We start from the raw sequence: 20,801 nt of genomic DNA on the forward strand, positions 1-20,801 counted from the left end.
ACCAGATTTAAATAATGAGTTGAATTTGATCAAATCTACTCTTCCGACTTCATTTGAAGATCATAAAAACCAACACATTCTCATGAAACTGCGTCATAATAAGAAAAAAACAGGGTAAAATAGACACCTCGATTTCTTCCTCAATTTTTTATGTTTCAACAATTTTAATTTTTCAAATTAAAAAAAAAAATTATTTCTGACGTTCGTCGTGGGGGGTGGTCAATCAAATTTTTTCTTGCTCATTCATCCTCCTCCCCGCTTATTGTTTTATGGTGATTTCCGCTGTGAGTAGAAAAGTAGCCATCTTACAAATTTCGCAAATGAACAAAAGGTCAGATGTGTAGGGCGTGCAATTTATCATTGAAACAAAATTAATAATTTCAAAGTTATTTCAAGAGTAAAACAGGAAATTCAAAGCTACTTTATATTTCAAACTTCAATGGAAAATTTAATAAAGTCGAAGTTTGTTTGTTAATATCTTTCCCAACTCTAATTTTTCTTTATACAANGTATTTCAAACTTCAATGGAAAATTCAATAAAGTCGAAGTTTGGTTGTTAATATCTTTCCCAACTCTAATTTTTCTTTATACAAAGATACCGACACGATTCTGTTGGAAAATGTCCTTTAAAAATTTTCTTTATTTTGGAATAGGACCAAATTTTTCGGATGTCTATTTTACCCCACTCTTGAANCCGCCCCCTCTAATTTTTTCAAAAACCGGAGAATTTTCCTAGAATTTTCTTGAAAACCTAAGAATTATCTACAACTGTCTCGAAAACCCAAGTTTTTTCTGGAATTTTCTAGAAAACTGAAGAATTTCTTCGAATGTGCTCGGACACCCTAGAATTTCCTCGAATTTTGTTTGAAAACTCTAAATATCCTTGTAATTTTTTCGAAAACTGGAGAATTTTTAGGAATTTTCGCAGAAACCGCAGAATTCTCTCGAAAATCACAAATATTTCTCGAAAACTTCATAGGAAACATGAGAAGATCTACCGGAAAAAATAAACACGAACAAAATAAGAAACAAAAACTGCGGGGCCCCTTCCAAGCCCCACTTTTATATGTCACCCTGGTTTCCTGCCATTCCCGCAGTTACCGACATAGCTATGGTCGGGATAAAGCTTCCTGCTTTCACCGCAAACTGGGGGGGCATAAAATCGCAACTCGGGAAAAAAATCCCTCCAACCGGGCCTAACGAATGTATATTTGAGAGGAGCCTTGTTTGACTTGACTTTTGCCATTCAAGTGAACCATTCGTTAACTATTAACGGATATTCACTTGGTCATATTCAACTCTACCATTCGTTAATAGTTAACGAATCTCGTTTGGAATAAATGAATCATTCTATCAGTGTGCGCTGTCGTCTCCGTAAGTGTCTGACTACGCGTCGTTGGCGGCGGGTACACTGCTATACATATACTGGGGCAGAGATAACAAGACGCATTATCACTGCCAGCCCCCTTGCTTTTACTCTCTTTATGGTAAATTTTACAATTTCAGAACAAATTACCTGACAATCAGTAAATTGTTTGGAGCAAGCAGTGAAAATATACCGCCCGCATTGTATTTTTTCATTGGATATAGAATAGTGAAGAAAATTCTTTGGAAATATTGGCGAGCAGGGAATTTTTAAGGTGTTCAATATGAAGAGTTAATTATGGGCTTGAAATAGTTTCATATTCAATAAAATTCTCATTTCCTACGTGATAAACATAAAAACTCAACTGAAATAAACACGAGGTGCTATTCACAGGCGCAATCGTGGTGTCACTCGCTGATGTAATCAATTGTAATGCTAGTGAAATCAATGTCATCATTGTAATCACATGATTACCATATTTGTAATCAAGTTTTGGTAATCAAGTGGTAATCATTTGTAATCACTGTAATCATTTTTAATCAGTGTCATCATTCGTAGTTGCTCCTAGTGAGACCGTGAATTTTGTTTTTGAATTTTCGAGCGCGTCATTTCTACCAACGGTAAGTTCAGAGATCCCTGGATCAACTTTTCTTGGAATCCCAGATGTTTATGGTTCAGAACCTTGCATAGCCAATAGACCTTTTCATTCTGACCGGATGTTGCAAGCGCGCTATGAATGTAACTAAAATGATGGCGGATATTTCAAAAATTGCGGACAATTTTGTACACAATGGCCAGCACAACCATTTATGTCAACAAAATTGGTAGAATCCGATGTCCCAGGTGCTGGTTTTGTTTATNCAGAGATCCCTGGATCAACTTTTCTTGGAATCCCAGATGTTTATGGTTCAGAACCTTGCATAGCCAATAGACCTTTTCATTCTGACCGGATGTTGCAAGCGCGCTATGAATGTAACTAAAATGATGGCGGATATTTCAAAAATTGCGGACAATTTTGTACACAATGGCCAGCACAACCATTTATGTCAACAAAATTGGTAGAATCCGATGTCCCAGGTGCTGGTTTTGTTTATAATACAATTGAAGCCCATAGTGTTCTTCAATTAAAACGATGGTTGACTTGTCGGAATCAAAGGATCGATGGAAAAAAGGAAGATTGGATGAAGAGGTTAGTTTGTTTGGGATTGACGATATGCCTTTTCTCAACGCGTATTCTCATGCTATTTTATTAATTTCAGAGTGAGATGGTGTTTGGAGAATCAAGTTGAAATAGATCCCCAGGTAGATAATGGTCAATGGCTCAATGTCAAAGTGAATAACTTGAGAACAACTGCTCTCTCTAGTCTAGCTCAACTACCTGATTATCCTACTCAGTGGACAAAATTTCCATCGATACAAGTTCCACAAGTGTTTAATTTTGGGTGTATCTATGAATACTTTATGGAAATTGAGATGATTGATGCACAAGATCTACAAACCATAAACATTAAAAAAATCGATTGTGGAACTGCCAAGCCTTTCTCAAGAGGGAGAACTTATTTTGAAAGTAAACATGTGCAAGACATCATGGATTCTTCTACTGATGATCAAAAGTTCTATTGCCTCACGTGTAAAGTTGAAGCTTCATTCAAAGCTGATGTTCGATATTGTGTGATGGTCATGATAGATTACACGACTAGCCAGATTGTTGATGCAAAATGTGAGTGCAAGGCCTCTGCCATGGGTAGGTGCAGTCACGTAGCAGCACTCCTATTTGCTTTAGAATTTTATATTCTTAATGACGATAAGGAGAATTCTTGCACAAGCAATTTGTGCAAATGGAATCAGGGAAAGAAACGTAAACAAGCTCATTGTGCTGATGAAGTGTCATACACAAAGAAAAAATCAAAGACAAAGAAACGTGATTACAATCCTACTCTCAGACAAAAGATGTGCAATCCCGAAGTGAAGGAGAAACAATTAATAGATTCTTTGCAAGAATCCTGTGGAGGAGGCGCNTCTATAGCAAAAATCTATAACTTTAAAGTTAGACATAGTCAAAAACATTCGAAGTTTCTATAATCGATAGAACTTAAGTAATAAATGTTTTATTTATTTATTTATGATTGGGTTTCAAGTCAATGAGTATTAAGGGTTCAAATATTGATATTTTTATTGATCAAAGACATCAGAGTTCAATAAAAAAGTTATGAATATAAATAATACGAGTAATTCATTTTGATTCAATTAATATAAAATGAAATATTGAAGAATTTTTCGTTCAATCCTTCACAATAGGTTTCTGGAAATTCACCAGGCATGCACAAATGAAAACGATCTGTGAAATCATACCACTTAAAGTTAGTGGTAATGTACGGTGTAATATACGAAATTGTTTAATCCTACCTACAGCATGTTCAATATATATTCTCTGTTTAGCAATAAACTTTGTCTGAAGTTCCTCTTGAGCTGTTAGGCGTTTTCGTCCTTTTAAGAAGGGAGGTATATTCAAATGGGCTCCCCTCGCTTGAACCAAATCTGAAACTGTGAAACCTCTATCAGCGAGTACTAAGTCGCCTTCTTCTAGATAATCAGCAAATTGGGACCGTATAAAAATTTCTCGATCGGAAATGCACCCTTCATATACATCAGATACAAAACAAATTGCTCCATTAGGTGTGCATCCTATCAATACTTTAAAAGTTGAGTGTGCTTTATATGACGAGTACATGTTACCTTGCTGTTCAAAATTAGCAGGAGATTGACAGAAAAACTCGGTGCAATCTATCAAAACTCCAATATTGTTCAATTTCTTGAAAGATTTCGGTAATGTACGAGCAATTATTTGGCGCGGTGGAAACATGCGCATTTGTTTTATGCTTTTGTTATTTGGTTTCCCCTCTGCGCGAAATATCCTATCAAATTCCATGTACATAAATTGAATCCAAGTTACTGTGATTTTTGTTATAAGTCAGACAAAAATTTTGAAACGATACGACAAGTCTTGAATTAATAAACCAACACGTAATCTGACCAGAACTAATATTAATTGTTGCCTGATAGTTAATTTCAATCTAGGATTATCTTCATCATCACTCATTCTATCATCACTCATTCTATCATCCTCATTATTATCAGCTAATCCATTTATTGGAGTGTTCCAATACTGCAAATGATAACATGCTGGACTCAGAAATGACAAAAGAATTTTTATCTGACAAAAATATAGACCTGTATAGAAGAAACATTCTTTGGGATCAGATTGCAAGTTGTTTTCAAAGTCATGCATTACTGATCTCTTCTCAGTTTGCACGCTCAATGTCCGCGATGCCCACTTCTTCACGGTCTGAGTCCCAAAATCTCTGAATACATGTTTTACGTGTTTTCTCTGGTCATAATTGTGGCCCTCAGTACTGGCAGTTGGCGATGTTGTGAAAACTTCTGTGTTTATAGATGAATTGATAAACTCCTGGATTTTCTCATCGATTAGTTCATCAAAAACTTCAACTTCTGCTTCATAACTTGAAGTCTCAAGTGCTGCCTCGAATTCATCATCATGAGCAGACTCGTCATTCATCACTGAGGAAGTCGAGGCGATGGATTCCATACAATTAACATCAGAAGCTCTGTCTGTATCGTTCATGACTTCGGAGTTACACGTTCTTCCATCATTTGCCTCGGCCACACGCGTTCCCCAGACTACGTTTCTCTGAAATTCGAAAGCGTGGAATTAGAAAGAAATTTATGGAATATCATAGTTGCTGTCTAAATATCGAACTGTCACGTAAAAATCAACAGCAGGAGCAATTTGGAAAAATAACGTAGACTAAAAAAATTCAGACACAACTTCAAGTCAACAATTAAATACTGTCCCAATGACAATTATCCCAAACTTTGCGAGACTTGTTATTCTCCACTGAACGTAAAACACAAGTCTCATAATTTTTTCACCCCCGAGAATCCGATAAACAGAAAAGTCTGCAAGGGGGAAGAGAGGAACGACGTCGGTGGTACTTCACTTTTTATTCTTTCTTTATTTAATTTTTTTGCGAGAGCACGACACCACAACCAACAACTGCCCATTTATGGATTGATTGATCCTTTAGCGCTAGTATGACGCTGAAACTGGGGAACGATTCTGGCAAAAGATTAGCACAACTTTTGGTGCTAACTGTACTAATAAATTACATTAAAAAACCCGGGAGTTGGGTCTTTAAATGGGGTGGAAAACAGACGCATGTATCTGGAGGGTTGAACATTTAGGGGGGTGACGGGGAAGGATCCCAGATTATATTTTTATGAAATATACTCCTCGGGAAACATACGTTGATTTTTTATAATTTTTAAAAAAGTGAATTTCGGGGAAAATACATGAGTATGCGGTTTTTCTGTGGGGTTGAAGACAGCCGCATATATTCGGAGGGTTGAAAATTCAGGAAGGTGAGGGGAAGAGGTCCCAGATTACATTTTTATGTAATTTACTCCTCCGGAAACATGCGCTGATTGTTTATAATTCTTTTAAAAATAAATCTCAGGTAAAATACATGAGAATGGTGTTTTTCCAGGGGGTTGAAGACAGCCGCATGTATCCGGAAGGTTGGAAATTTAGAGGGGTTAGAGGGAGGCGTTCCAGATTACATTTATACAATACTGTAGTCAGTAATGTAGTCACTCCTCCGATGGTATGCGTTTTGTGGGTTTATTCTCAAAAATAAAAAAAATGAATAAAAAATGCCGTAAAAATACCCACGGAATAGATTTAAAAAAAATCAACGCATACAGAAGTGACTTGTGCAAAAATGTCATCTGGAACCGCGTCCTCCCACTCCACTAAATTTTCAACCCTGCGGATACATGCGGCTGTCTTCAACCCCCCAGGAAAACTTCATTCTCATGGATTTTTCCCGAAATTTATTTTTAAAAAAATTATAAAAAATCTGTGCATGTTTCCGGAGGGGTATATTTCATAAAAATATAATGGGACACCTTCCCCTCACCCCCGTGAATTTTTAACCCTCCGAATACATGCGGCTGTCTTCAACCCCCCAAAAAAACAACATACTCATGTATTTTCCCCGAAATTCACTCTTCTAAAAATTATAAAAAATCAACGCATGTTTCCCGAGGGCTAGATTTCATAAAAATATAATCTGGGACCCCTCCCCGTCTCCCCCCCTAAATTTTCAACCTTCCGGATATAGGCGTCTGAAAAATTTGAATAAAATTCCGTATTTATTTTGTCTCTGGAGAGGAAATATTCAGCTGAACCTATTTCTAATCACCTTCAATTTCTTACCGGACATGCGACAAGGATTCAACAATATTAGGACTAGCCCATTATTACATTAATTGAACATTTAATCTAAAATATCTATAGGTAATCAAAATCCCTCCCCGGCATTTTTCCGGATGATTTATCATGATTTTTTCTTTCCATATTTGCTTTGTTTCCTCTTTCAGATCATAGTAGTTCATTTTCTTCGTCCGGACGTTATAAAAAAATCCTGAAAATCGTTGTCTCTTTGATGAATTGTTATCCCAATGGTCAGCTGGGGCCTTATGAATATTTAAGAAATTGTATCTGGGCTAGCATCTCATCCAGCATCGTTCCAAGATATTGAAGGTGTTGGTACATCTACGGAACCCACCCCGTAGACCCTATTGATGTTGACTATCTTGCTTAATATAAAGTTATTGAAAAGAATAAAAAATAGTGAGAAATTATGTTGCTATTTTACGAGATTCCTTTTTTTTGCCAAAGGGTTTCCAAGGATTCTAATCAAACAATATGTATGGTATAGTCACGAAAAATTAAATGAAGAAGCAATGATCCAATCGAACTGATATTTTTTTTTGCTATAGGAATATAACACCGGTGGAACAGGAACTCACAAAAATGACAATATGATTTCAAACTTAGTAAGAAATTGACTGAATTTGAACTGTTCAACCGCTTGTCTATTGAATTGAGACCACAATATGCCCCAAACCTACTCCTGTTGTCATTTCCAATCCCTTTTGAATGAAGAGAAAAATTCTACTCAATGGACTACATGAGGATTTGCTTTATACGGTTTTTGTTCGCCGAACAGATAAAAAAGTGTGCCTCATATTTGTAAATCAATGAACGATTACCTGCATCGTCTTTTCTACATAGTGGTCTCCAGAGGACTCCTTGTCAATGAGCATCTCATCAGCATCTATTGAGGAATTTTTTGTTTGAAGGTGTTGTCGTGGAGATATCTTTACATATTTCTCAGCAAGAGATGTACGTTTCGGAGCTGCACACTGTAAAAATTGCAATATTTATCAATCACTTACCTCTACAAGAGCGACGAATATCGTGTGAAATTGGGTACCCATTGTTTTACTTACTCTCTTGTTCATTTTTCTGTTAATCAGAGGAATTGGATCCGGATTTTCTTCAGTAGGACCACTTTCCCCAAGAAAATGAAGGGAACAAATGTATGTTTCCTTAGTAATGTTTTCGATGGATCTTAAACCCTCATCTCTTCGCCCACATAACCTCACCCACTTGTCACTTTTTGCGCATTTTTTGCATTCAGTTGAATGTCTTTTTATTGATTCTTTCACATTACCCTTACGGAATTCTACACTGAGAAAAAAAATTTCTAAGAAATAGAAATTCTACGATTGATCCAAATCGTTCATCGATTGAATAGTCGCAAAAGAATAAATGCTATTGTAAGAAACAAATATCGATTTAATTTTAATGTTTTCGATTGAAAAAGAATAAGATCAGTTGTCTAAACTTTTTTTTTGTTGCTATCTACTTTTCAGTACATACAAAGCAATGTCTGTATTATCAGATATCTTCTTCGAATAAAGCATATAATTATCCAATTTATCAGCGTCACGATATCCCGCAAAAGAATATCTGTTCGATTGAAAGCAGAATTCATAGATGCAATAAAATATTCATTTGGCCTATGAGGAACATATTGTTGGATACTCATTGATGCGAGACTTTCGCGAAGCGCAGTTTCTTGTTTACGACAAACGCAATTCTTCATCATTTGAACTGATTATTTTTCCATTGCAATTGTGAAAAAAAAATTATTTGCGCCAAATCCGAAGCGTTTGAACTAAACCAAAATTGAATTGTATGAAATCGATTTTGTCGCAAAAACAAGTATTTTCTAAATTCGATAGAATAAACAAAATATACTATACTATAACAAAATCGATTTCATACAATCCAATTTTGGTTTAGTTCAAATCGATATTTGTGTCTTACAATAGCATTTTCTTTTGCGACTATTCAATCGATGAACGATTTGGATCAATCATAGAATTTCTATTTCTTAGAAATTTTTTTTCTCAGTGTAGGCACGGCTTCGGGAAACGAATAAAATAATAATTCCATGACTGAAGTTTTTTGGAGCGAGAGTCACTTTTGCATAGACCATAACAACATCTTTTCGTAGCACCTTTTTTAGGTTTTTCCATGTTGAAAAACTCATGTAAATTTTTAGAAATCACAATGGAAGGTCTGTTTTTTTTTAAATGCTTGCCTTGGTTGTTCCTGGCTTTTCAATTATTTATCCCTCCAATTAATATTTTTTTTACGTATTTCATGAATAAAACTGTCCGCAACTCGACCGGAAGTTGCCATTTTTGTTGACACATGCGCACTTTTTATTCGTCAGAAATGCGTTTTGCACAGAGCATTTGTCCGTAGAAAATTGATTCAACAGAGTTTAAGTTTCTTATTCTGGAGAACCAACGACTGAATTATCTCTGGATTATCCCATGCCCATCTGCTGGCAAGTTGCATTCTCTATCAATGGTAGATATTCAGTAAATTTATTTTCTGATAGCACTTATAAATGCCCAAATTTTTAGATGGAATGATGAAGGCTGCATTCGCTGTTCTAATCCCCGCCCCTCCTCCCTCATTTCTTTGCAGGTTCTAATAATTAATTTTTCAATCAATTCATACTTAATAAGAGGCCATCTCTTGTGATTTCAATAATTACAGATGTTTGGTAATCACAGAATGTAATCTAGGAAATCATTTATAATCATGTAATCACATTCTGTAGTCTTGGTAATCATAGTTATCACATAGGCAATGGTAATCAGTGTAATCAGTCCCGTAATCCTGGGTTATCGATTACATTTTGTAAACGCGATGTCACCCAATTCGCCTGTGAATAGCCCCTCGAATAAACATGACAGTTATTTTATAAATTATCTTCAACACTTATTTTTGTACAAGAACCTTTCCAATTAAACAACAAATTGCTAGTTTACAGTCATGAGAATTATTCCAGAACTAACAGAACATATAATTTATTTTAAGACCTATTTGCAATTAATGAGAGTTGACGAGCCCAAAAAACCGGAACTTATGACATTAAAAGTAACAGCAATGAACCAAGAGCACAGAATAGAATAGAATAACATGGAAAAACCGATGACGCATTGGATGTAATTCCTGGAACTACCAAGACTCTGCCCTGTTCCTCCTTTATTGGGGCTATTGAATTAGGCGTGAGTCTCCCTTCACCTGAATTACACAGATCCGATGCGCAGGCATGGTAGAAGGTTCTGTAGTTGGAGTCATTGACTTCCGCATTTATATACTGCGGGGTATTTTGACAGGTACGCAGGAAGTATACTAGGGTACCAGGTGGATCGTGAAATTCTCGACGTATAATTGTGCACCATCTCTTGTCACATCCGACGGCCACTCCGTTGTCTAAGACGCAGGAGTCATATGGAGATACGCCTGTGCAGTGATAACATATCAAACCTGAAGGTGAGATGAAAGAAGGATCAAAAAATCGGTAAAAGTGGTGCAATAGTATATTTCAGTACATGTGGGGCAATTTCGTCTTTAACGAAAGTACACACATCACAAGTACTGCGAGTGATGTAACCACACACGTTAAGGACGAAATTTCCCAACAAGTACTGAACAAAATTTTATGTCACGAAGCCTGAAACCGGCTGAATTAGACACGAGACGCGAAGCGTCGAGATCTGGGAAATACGCTACAAGAGTTCTATTAGTGGGTTTCAATACATTAAGTTTCATACGAACTAGTCTAAATTTAATGACTTCAAGCTAATTTCGTCATTTTTATTTCTATTCAACGAAACAAGCTACAAAGACAACAAACTTGTTGTAAATATTAGGAAGAAAAACAAATCAAATAGGAGTTCACAATGACGGCGCTAGAATTTTCTGTAGATTTTTTTTTCATGGGTCTCAGGTATAATTGGAGTATCTTCAGTTGAATAAAATACGATGCAATAGAGATTCAATGCAGAGAATACGTATCTCAGTAGATTGTTAACAGTCTTTGATGATATCATTATTTTGATTGATTGACCCCTCTTTTTGATATTTCTCAATGGATGAGATACGTTTTGCTGGTAAATAAAGACTAATGCTGCGATTAGACGACCAAATTAATTGAGGTAATATATTTATGTGATTCAGTTTTTATGGGGATCGAATGAATACAAAAGAAATCAATAACTTTATGTTCGACTACAGAAAAATTGAAGAAATCATAATTCCTATTTTTTCCGAAAATTTCGGTACGATCTACTCTTAAAAGATCGTGTGGAGTAATTGCGGATTTCTTCAACAGAATTGGCAAAAAGCCAACGGAATTGTTAATAGAATCTTAATCAAAATCAAAGAGAATTTCCCAACATGCGAAAAAATTTAATGGACAAGCTGAGCGCTAAATTGTTTCGTATGTGCCATCACATCGAACATAATAAATTTTTAATAACTTTTAAAAAGATAATTCACCAATAGATAAATTGTTTAACCATTCAGTGACATTTCTAAACTAAACTTATAGATGAAACGGAAATACTTTGCTAAAAATAAAAATTGTTGGTTCCATCGAAATGGTCCCAAACGCTTCTGAAATATACCCATTCCCCCTCCTCTAATGCTTCACGTCTCAGGGATTCCCCAATTTCGTTCCTCGAAAAACATAATTTCCACAAATGCCTACGTATTTTCTAAATTCATCACACCAATAATTTGCAATTACTGTGGTCGAGTCATTCGTTCCTCACCACTGATTACAGTTATAAATTTAGAAGACAAAAAAAGCAATTGAAACGTATAGAATGGACAGTAAAAAATATACAAAATGCTGGGGAGAAAGAATATCAGCAATTACACTAAGGCGTAATTTGCACGTTTTTCCCAATCTAAAATGGATTTCATAGATATATGATTAGGCAACCAAATGAATTGAGCTATTCTATGGAAATATGGAGAATGTAGAAGGGATCTCATTCTGGGCAATATCAATCATGACCATAGTAGAATAAACGATGAAACCTCATGAGTCCGTCAAACTGCCAGTTTTAGTGTTTTGTTGTGCTAACCATTTACCTGGAGTGCCGTCACGGATATTTCACAATAAAAGTGACAAATTAGTATTAAAATGATTCACCCAAGAAAAAAATTATTTTTGATCAGTAGAAAAAGTACTTGTACCCAGTACCAAGGGTTTCTGGGAAAAAGGCACATTTCTGTACTTCCTCGAAGTTACAAAACAACTTGATGCAAGTACAATGCGTCAAGTATCTGTGTACTGGTGAGAAGTACCTCAGTACTTGTCACAAGTACTTTTGTTACTTGGGACAAGTAAAAAAATTACTTGTACTGTATACCTGGCTGGTTCTTTTCAAAAGTACCAAATAAACTAAATATAAGTTGAGTATAATAATTCAAAAATGTTTTTCCACCTCTTCTGAAAAACGAATTTTGCAAAAAATTCAAAAATCCAAATAATTCCCTTTTTGTGAGTAATCAAATTGAAAAGAAATTGAAAACAATTTTTCGAAGCCTTTTAAATGTTGATAGCAACATAAAACATAAACACCTCAACAAAATTGAAATTTTGCAGGTTGGAAAGCATACCAATAATTCTCGAAAACATTCATAAAAATCGCAATCTATTGATTTTTTTCTACAAAATGTCTTCTGCTGAACATTTCTATTTACAAAAACGCATAAGAAAGCCCATTCTATCCGGTAATAATATTCACTTTTCTCAATAAAGTAATCAATTGGAAGTACTGAAATTAAGTCCTAAAAGTACTTGAGAGAAGTTGAAAAATTACTTTTTACTAGTACCTTGTAAAAAGTACTAGTACTTGTACTAGTAATTGTGAAAAGTACTAAAAGTACTGGCAGAAAGTAGTGAAGCTACTTCCTCCCAGTACCATTTCTACTCGATCGGCAGCTGTGGTACTTCACCCAAGGACACAAAACGTATTTGGGACGAGTATTTTTAGGACTTTCCAAAAGTGAATTTCCCTCAAGTACCGGTCGGTACTGGTAAAAAGTAATTTTTTTTTGTGTTGACATCACACCTTAAACGATTAACAAAAGGCTCAAAACAGTGAGAAACCCATCAAATTTTATTTTCTCTGCATAAGCATGTTGATGATAAACCATCAGCCGAATTCTAACTTCACAATAGTTATTCATCAGAGGGTGCGTGACTTATTATCTGGCATTTGTTTAGCCCAGTCGATCGATATTTGCAAAAATCTCGTTGCAGAATTCGATTAGTAAATACCTACCCTGAAAGAAAAACAGTCGAGTTCTCAAGCAAGTCTTACTTGTGTCAATAAATGGTTTATTAAAAATGGTCAAAAAAGGATTTTTGTGTGCCAAACATGCGAAGCGTGCGTCAAGATTGACAATTTTTATTGCAAAAATCGATTTAGTATTTTCAAAAAAAAATTAGTCTCTGTGCAAGCAAGAAATATAACTTCTAGCACTACTTCTTCGTTATTTCATGCTTCTATGGATACATGGGGAAAACAAAATAGTAAAGATTGCTAGGTCGAAATCTGCACATAGTAAACATCATCAAAGTTTTGTAATTATTACCATGGACATGGTAATAGTCACTACGGAGCATTGTAAGGTCCTCAATGGTAATAGGTACTACACACACACACACACACACACACGCACGCACACACACACACGCACACACACACACACACGCCTGTGTACTGGTGGAATGAATCCATAGCCGGTCTGCGGAAAAAATGCAATGCAGCTAGGAGACAATCTCAGCGAGGCCGTCAAAAACCGAACTTTGATGAGTTGGAGATGATGTATAAGAAGGCACGGCGAAAGCTCAGCAAAGCTATAAAGCGCAGTAAGAAGCAATGCTGGAGCGACCTCCTATCTGAGGTGGAAAACGATCCGTGGGGGAGACCCTACAAGGTGGTGATGACACGACTCAAAAGTCAACCAATGCAGTCACCATCGTGTCCTGTGCTCATGGAGAAGATCGTGAAGGTACTGTTCCCCCACCAACAGGAACTCTGTAATTCTTCAGAACGTCAACAGGTTGGCAACGTACCAAAGATTACTAGAGAAGAGCTGTTGGAGGCGTGTACGAGAGTAGGAAACAACAAGGCCCCTGGCCTGGATGGGATTCCGAACGTCGCACTGAAGACAGCCATTCAGACGATACCGGAGCAGTTCTTGGATGTATATAATGAGTGCCTCGTAGAAGGAATTTTTCCTGCCATGTGGAAGCAACAGAGGCTAGTACTACTTCCGAAAGGAGATAAGCCACCGGATGACCCTTCATCTTATCGTCCCCTCTGTATGCTTGATACCGGTGGCAAGATTCTCGAACGTATCGTCCACCAAAGAATTGAAGCAGCAGTCGAACCTATGCTAGCTGGAAACCAATATGGTTTTCGGAAAGGTCGATCAACTTTGGATGCCGTCAATCTCGTCGTCGAAACTGCCAGAGAAGCGATCTCAGGGAAGAGGTGGCTCAATGGCACCAAGAAATACTGCCTAGTAGCCACCCTGGACATCAAGAACGCCTTCAACTCAGCCCGGTGGGACTGTATCATGAAGGCCCTTGCAAAGTTCAATGTACCAGGATATTTGTGTGAGATAGTCCGCAGCTACTTCAGCGAAAGGATCCTCAAGTATGACACGGAGCATGGCCCTGAAGAGTACATGGTGACTGGAGGTGTGCCCCAAGGCTCAGTACTCGGCCCCTTGCTATGGAACATCATGTATGATGGGCTGCTGAAACTCGAATTGCCGCAAGAGACTAAACTTGTGGCATTTGCGGACGACGTAGCAGTGGTCATCGTGGGAAAGTACTTGGAGGAGATCAACCTCACCTTTGACATCACATTCGAGAGGATTCGCCGCTGGATGGACTCAGTAGGTCTGAAGCTTGCGGAGCACAAGACCGAAGCAGTATTGATCACCAGCAGGAAAAAAATTGAGACCATCACTCTGCAAGTGGGGCCTTGTGAAATCACCTCCCAGCCGTCTATTCGATACCTAGGGGTGATGATAGATGCACGACTGAATTTCAAGTCGCAAGCGGAACATGTGGAGACCAAGGCATCCAGCGTTAGAGCCACTCTATCTCGTCTTATGCCTAACATCGGAGGACCCAAGCAAAGGAGACGCGCACTGTTGTGTTCAGTGATCACTTCAGTGCTCACATATGCTATCCCCATCTGGGGAGACGTATTACACCTACAAGAAGCACGACGTAAGATCGCACCGGTTTATCGACTTAGCGCACTTAGAGTCGCAAGTGCGTACAGGACGGTTTCTGAGGACGCGGCCTGCGTCATCGCAGGAATGTTACCGATGGAAGTACTAGCTGAAGAGCGAACATCCTTGTACTGGCGTAGGAAAGCAGAATTGCTGAGTCCCGAAGAGCTGGCGACCGAGGAGCGTAAGAATAGCCTGATACGCTGGCAGCTAAAGTGGGATAGTTCTACAAAGGGGAGATGGACACATCGCTTGATCCCCCAGGTGGACAGTTGGGTAAGACGAAAGCATGGAGAAGTAAATTATTATCTTTGCCAAATGCTTTCAGGACATGGATGCTTCAGGGCCTATCTTCATAAATTTAAGCATGAAGATTCTGCCGAGTGCCCTCATTGTGCTGGGGAATTCGAAGATGCAGATCACGTATTCTTCAAGTGCCCCCGTTTCGACGAAGCCCGGAATGAGTGGGAATATCAACTGGGGAGGAAAGTCCTCCCGGAAGTATTGACGGAAGCGATGCTGTCATCACAAGCAGCCTGGGAAGCAACGAGCAACTTTGCAACACAAGTCTTGAAAGAGCTCAGAGACGAGGAACGCAAGCGGAAAGCTGCATTATAGGTGAGAAATCTTTCTTGGAACCTCCTAATCACACTTAACATCTTTGCAGGTTAGGGGGACGTACATGAGATTCATAAGTTGGAAGAGCATACAGCTAAGACCTCCCTCGCGAAGTAATACTTAACGGTGGTGCCGCGAGGGATTTAAAGGTTAGTGAATTTGTCTGATGGGAGTTTAGTGGGTATTGACAATTCCTGTCCGAGTCCCACACTCACTTGACGGAGGGAAGCCACTGTACCCTCCCTCAGGTGGTCGTGCGTAAATGCATTCTCCAACAGACGAAAAAAAAAAAAAAAAAAAAAAAAAAAAAAAAAAACACACATACACATACACACACACACACACATATTGTATCTGGGCATGGTATTTTTTTTTTATTCATATTTCTTCCCTACTACCATTACGGTTTTATAGGCTCCCCATTCGTCTGCCTTGCCTCTCCCAATTCTCTCTTCTGATTTTTATCTGCATTGCCATGGGCCATCTTACTCTTAACTGTACCCCATGTGGGTTAGCAGTACACGGGAAACCATGGAAAACCCTAGTCGTACAGCCGACCCATTGTGCAAAGCCCTAACGTGCCCTCCTGTTACACTGACTAGAGGGGCACATTAGGTCACCACACCGAGCCTAGCTACCTTCCGAAATTTTTGGGCGAGGGTGTTCCTAAGCGGTCTCCCATCCAAGTCCTAACCGAAGCAACACCTAATTCATTTAACCATTACGGTCGGCTATATAGACATAGTAATAACACTTAAATATAAATAATAAATACTAGATTCAATCTGGAATGAGTCGAAAAAATGAAGAGCTACCCGAGTGGAAATTTAAATCAGGCTGGAGTCCGAAACTGATCCGAAACAACTGAACAAGGTCAGTTTTTGACAAGAACTTGTAACGCTGTTGAGGAGCCAAATCTCATCCAAATGTGCGGATCCGAACTGTTCGAGTGGTCAGAATACGATCAAGAAAGACTGAGTCTCGATGGATCCAGATAGTTTCGTCAGTAACTGGCTGAATACTTATCGGAAACGCCTGATCAGGAAAGGCGGACCAGTATTTTTTTTCTGTCTTACTTCTGATCAGCCAACCTGATCAAAATTTTCACTCGGGTACTGCGAAATATTCAAAAACTAGGAGTAAATATCCGAAGTAAAACTGTCGGGTAGCCTCACATACTGCGCTCTGATTGATCGAAATCCGATTGGAAAAAATAATTACTGTAATCAACATGATGATCAAGGCGAGAAGAAAACGATGTGAATATTTACACTGATCGAACTTTGTAACGAGAATTTTAGAATTCGGGTGAAAATTTTTGATCATTATATTTATTGTATGAAATAGTATATTTCGATACGAGTGAGACGGACTCATGAGTGTGAAGTTGGCGGCCCGAGGCGAAGCCGAGGGATGCCAATTACACGAGCTGAAAATTCCAAGTTACAAGTAAACGAAAAGGCACTTTTCGATACGAGATGAGCAGTGTCAAAAAATAAATTCTGATCGAGTTTCCATTACTAAGGATGTTTAACCAAAATCGCAATTGAAAAAAAAAATTTTGTTTTCAACTGAAAGATGAAGTTATTCCCTTAATCTTGATAAAAATTTCAATCCACCAACCCACGTTCATTATTCAGAAATGGATTGAACAAAATGCACCAAACGCTTATATGGGATAGAATCTTTCAAATATTTCCTCCTTTTGCCTGGGTAGCCCAAATTTATCTCTGGCCATTTGATTCAGTATAGTTTTGTACATTACCTTCTACTTTAGTTTTTATTTTTGGAGTCTTCTAGTAGGTGAATTATAAATTTCAACATAAACCCCATAAGAATCCGTGCATCAAGAAAAATTTGTCCATTTATTTCTGGCCAGACTATTGCGATTAATTTTTTTCTAACATCAAAGAAGTTAGTTTCATGTCACGCACGAAAAAATTTAATAGAAAAACCTATCGAATTCGTTAGAAAATTCTATTGAATTTCTATTAGTTTTTGACGGATTCTAGTGACATGTTCAATAGAAAACATTCAATAGAAAAAGTCAACAGAATTGGATTTTTCTATATAACTTATTCTTTTCATATATTTTCTATAGAATTTACTCGACTCAAATTTTCTAAGTTTTTTCATTCTATTTTTCTTTTCTTCTCATGAAGAAAATCAAACGAGAAAACTTAGAAAATTTGAGCTGAGGAAATATTCTAAGAAAATATTCTATTACTCTTATTCTATTGAGATATTCTATAGAAAATATCTCAATAGAATAAGTTATATAGAAAAATTGAATTCTATTGACTTGTTCTACGGAATATTTTCTATTGAACATTTCAATAGAATCGGCCAAAAACTAATAGGACAGCTCAATAGAAATTCAATAGAATTTTTTAACGAATTCGATAGTTTTTTCTATTAAAAAATTATAGAATTTTCCTTGAACATGAAAAAATAAAATTTGCTGAAAATGGCTAAATATCCTTAATCCTTTTAGCCTTTTGTGAATAGTTCAAGGTTTGATATTAACAATTTGAAAACCAATTTGTCACTTACATTGTGAAATATCAGTGATGGAAGTTCAGGTATACAGCTCATTTCACAACGAAACACTGAAAATGGCATTGTCACGTATGAAAAAATCGTATAGAAAGTTTCTATACGATTTGCGTATAGAATTTCTATAGGTTTTTCGTATATGATATTCGGATATTTCTATACAAAAATTCCCTATACAATTCGTGTAGAAATTCGTATAGAAATGAAACGTATAGGAAATTTTCGTATAGAAATATCCGAATATCATATACGAAAAACCTATAGAAATGCTATACACAGTCCGTATAGAAAGATTCTATACGATTTTTTCCTAGGTGGTGGCGCACTCATGACGTTTCATTATTTATTTGGTGAGTTTTTGGGGATATTAATTACATTATTTCGACTGAGAATCAAAGTTGGAATATCATCCTTTCCGCGGTTGACAATAAATTTGGAAAAAAACTGGCAGAGACTGCTAAACGCGGTTGCATGATCAGATACAACTTCTGATCAGAAATTGTATCATTTACCTTGATTCCAAATCCATGAAATGAGACACTAACGAGAGAATGAAAAGGTAACAGAGGGGTTTACTAGATGATCGGAATAATTCACTTTCCCTTTCATTTCAAGGAGAATCATCCAAAGAGTTTCACTTCACTATCAATTGATGATTGTATTTTCTCTTTTCAAGATCATTTTCAAGCTACTGTCAACCGGAAATCGAAATACTAAGCTGCTATCCAACTAATATCGTTGTAACGGAAAGCAAATCATTGAATGTTTTATTTACCATTGACAGAATTAATTTCCACGAATCCCAGGACAATAAATAGTAATATCATGATTTATGAAACTGCTATGAAAATTGTAAATACGAGTAACAAGGTTCATAGACCATACTGTAGGCTGCGAAAAAACCTACGAAGAACATGAATTGGTTATCAATAAAACAGATAAGATATCTTCTAATCTAGCGAACCCATCATTTTGGATTTCCTCTGTGTTATATCTTTTTTTTAGAAAAGGAGAAAAAACATTTGTTTAGTCTCAACATAATCCCTAAAGTGTCAAATGTTACAGTGACCATCAGTTGAATTGAATACGTCAAAGGGTTTCCTCGTCTTCTGCAATGTTCTGGCAGAAGTTACACACAGAGAAAAATTTTCTAATATGTAGACCAAATTTACTTGAGAGAAGTAAATTATTTTCACTGGATTAGATCTCAGAATGTTTACGGTTCACGAAACGCGAATAAATACTCATTTATTACTATCGTTGCGCATTATATCATGAATATATTAGATATCGAAATGTTGGAACTGCATAACAAAAAAATTATGAAAATAATAAATACTTGAAGATTGACGATTCATTTGCGAGAAAATGACAATTGAAGAAAAATTACTTGTCTCAAGAAAATATGTTTCAGATATTAGAAATGTTTTTTCTCAGTGCATGCATGGACAAGTTCGCAAAGAAACAAATTAATGAAAAAGTGAAAAAAAATTCTTTTTAATGTAATTGATAAAATAAATTTAAGAAACTTTCGAATAATTTCTTTTCCTTTCATATATTTCTACTGAATATGTTTAGTAAGGGTAGCACAGATGGAAAATGTAGGTAAGCGCTTCTTAACATTCATTAGAATCGAATTCTAGGAGCGCTTCTTCTAAAGAATTTTATTGAATTCCTATAGTGACTCAATGCCAGTTTTCAGAGATAAAAGCAATTTTAAAATTATTAAATTTTTGATCATTTTTCGGTAAACATGCACTTTGCCATCCTCTATCGATATGGGTTTTTTGGGGTTCGAACCAGCCGCGTCCCCGTCGCGAAACCTGGGTCATGCTAAGTGCTGGTAGGGCTTGATTGATTCGCCTTACCAAGCACTTTGAATTTAATTTGAATACCTTAATAAAAAAAAGAATAATATTTATATAAACATGCCTTTAGAGGGAAAGGTGCCGGTTGGAGACACCCGTTGATCTATGTGAGCATCCATTCGATAATATGAGATGACTCAAAGAGGTTTAAATTCATTAATAGCAACCTAGGTTTTCACGTGAGGGTGATGATGTGTACCTTTGCCCATTTTTCCAAGTGTTACGTTTTCACAAAATTGCTTACCCGTTCTGTGACATTTCCAAACTAAACTGTTAGATGAAACGGAAATACTTGGGTAAAAATAAAAATTGCTGTTTCCATCCAATTGTTCTTAAACACTTATTTAATATCCCCACAGACCATTTTTCAACTCTTCACGCCTCAGGGATTCTCTCATTTCGTTCCAGATAAAACCATTCCCATATATCCCTACGTAATTTCCAAATTCGTCACACGAATGATTTGTAATTACTGTCACCAGCTCATCCGTTCTTTATCACTGATCGCAGTTATAAATTCGTTAAAAAAAAACTATGAAAAGATTGATATTGGGCAGCAAAAAATAGACAAAACGCTGGGGAGTGAAAAAAACCTAACAATTAGAATAGGAAGTAATTTGTACGTTTTTCTCGATCCAACACTGATTTCATAGAATGTATGATGTATACGTTCCCCTCTTGTTCGCATTAGGTACAGGGAAACTCTGGGTATTGGAGAAGGCCATCACTATTATTCATTTCTCGGCTGGATGTTCACGTTAATTCACCTGTTCACACTTTAGTGTCACAAAAAAAACCATTAACTAGATTTCGTAATGAAAATATTAGG

The 20,801-nt window shown here is 36.8% G+C and overlaps 2 protein-coding genes across 2 annotated transcripts; both read right to left on the reverse strand.

Annotated features, from left to right (window-relative positions):
• Positions 1–3,647: 3,647 nt before the first annotated feature.
• LOC107046167 lies at positions 3,648–7,950 on the reverse strand. Its single transcript, XM_015268688.1, has 4 exons — positions 7,742–7,950; positions 7,502–7,654; positions 4,598–5,075; positions 3,648–3,910 (listed from the first exon to the last, which is right to left on the reverse strand). The coding sequence occupies exons 1-4, from the start codon at positions 7,751–7,753 to the stop codon at positions 3,648–3,650; spliced, it is 906 nt and encodes a 301-aa protein (XP_015124174.1). The 5' UTR covers positions 7,754–7,950.
• A 1,788-nt stretch (positions 7,951–9,738) lies between these two features.
• On the reverse strand, positions 9,739–18,931 carry LOC107046170. Its single transcript, XM_015268690.1, has 2 exons — positions 18,880–18,931; positions 9,739–10,145 (listed from the first exon to the last, which is right to left on the reverse strand). Exons 1-2 carry the CDS (start codon positions 18,929–18,931, stop codon positions 9,739–9,741), a joined length of 459 nt encoding a protein of 152 aa, XP_015124176.1.
• Positions 18,932–20,801: the final 1,870 nt, after the last annotated feature.

Source organism: Diachasma alloeum, unplaced genomic scaffold, assembly GCF_001412515.2.
Source record: "Diachasma alloeum isolate Michigan unplaced genomic scaffold, Dall2.0 Dall_scaffold_01226, whole genome shotgun sequence".
In the NCBI taxonomy this organism is placed as follows: Eukaryota; Metazoa; Arthropoda; class Insecta; order Hymenoptera; family Braconidae; genus Diachasma; species Diachasma alloeum.

Bases quoted from the DNA above. Each gene is read 5' to 3' on its own strand.
- LOC107046170 (XM_015268690.1), bottom strand. From the start codon at position 18,931: ATGATATTACTATTTATTGTCCTGGGATTCGTGGAAATTAATTCTGTC. The intron at 10,146-18,879 runs GTAAATAAAACA...TCTCACCTTCAG, and splicing joins GGAAATTAATTCTGTCAATG to GTTTGATATGTTATCACTGC.
- LOC107046167 (XM_015268688.1), bottom strand. The intron at 5,076-7,501 runs GTAATCGTTCAT...TTCGAATTTCAG, and splicing joins ATGTAGAAAAGACGATGCAG to AGAAACGTAGTCTGGGGAAC. The intron at 3,911-4,597 runs GTCTATATTTTT...GAGGTTTCACAG, and splicing joins AGAATGTTTCTTCTATACAG to TTTCAGATTTGGTTCAAGCG.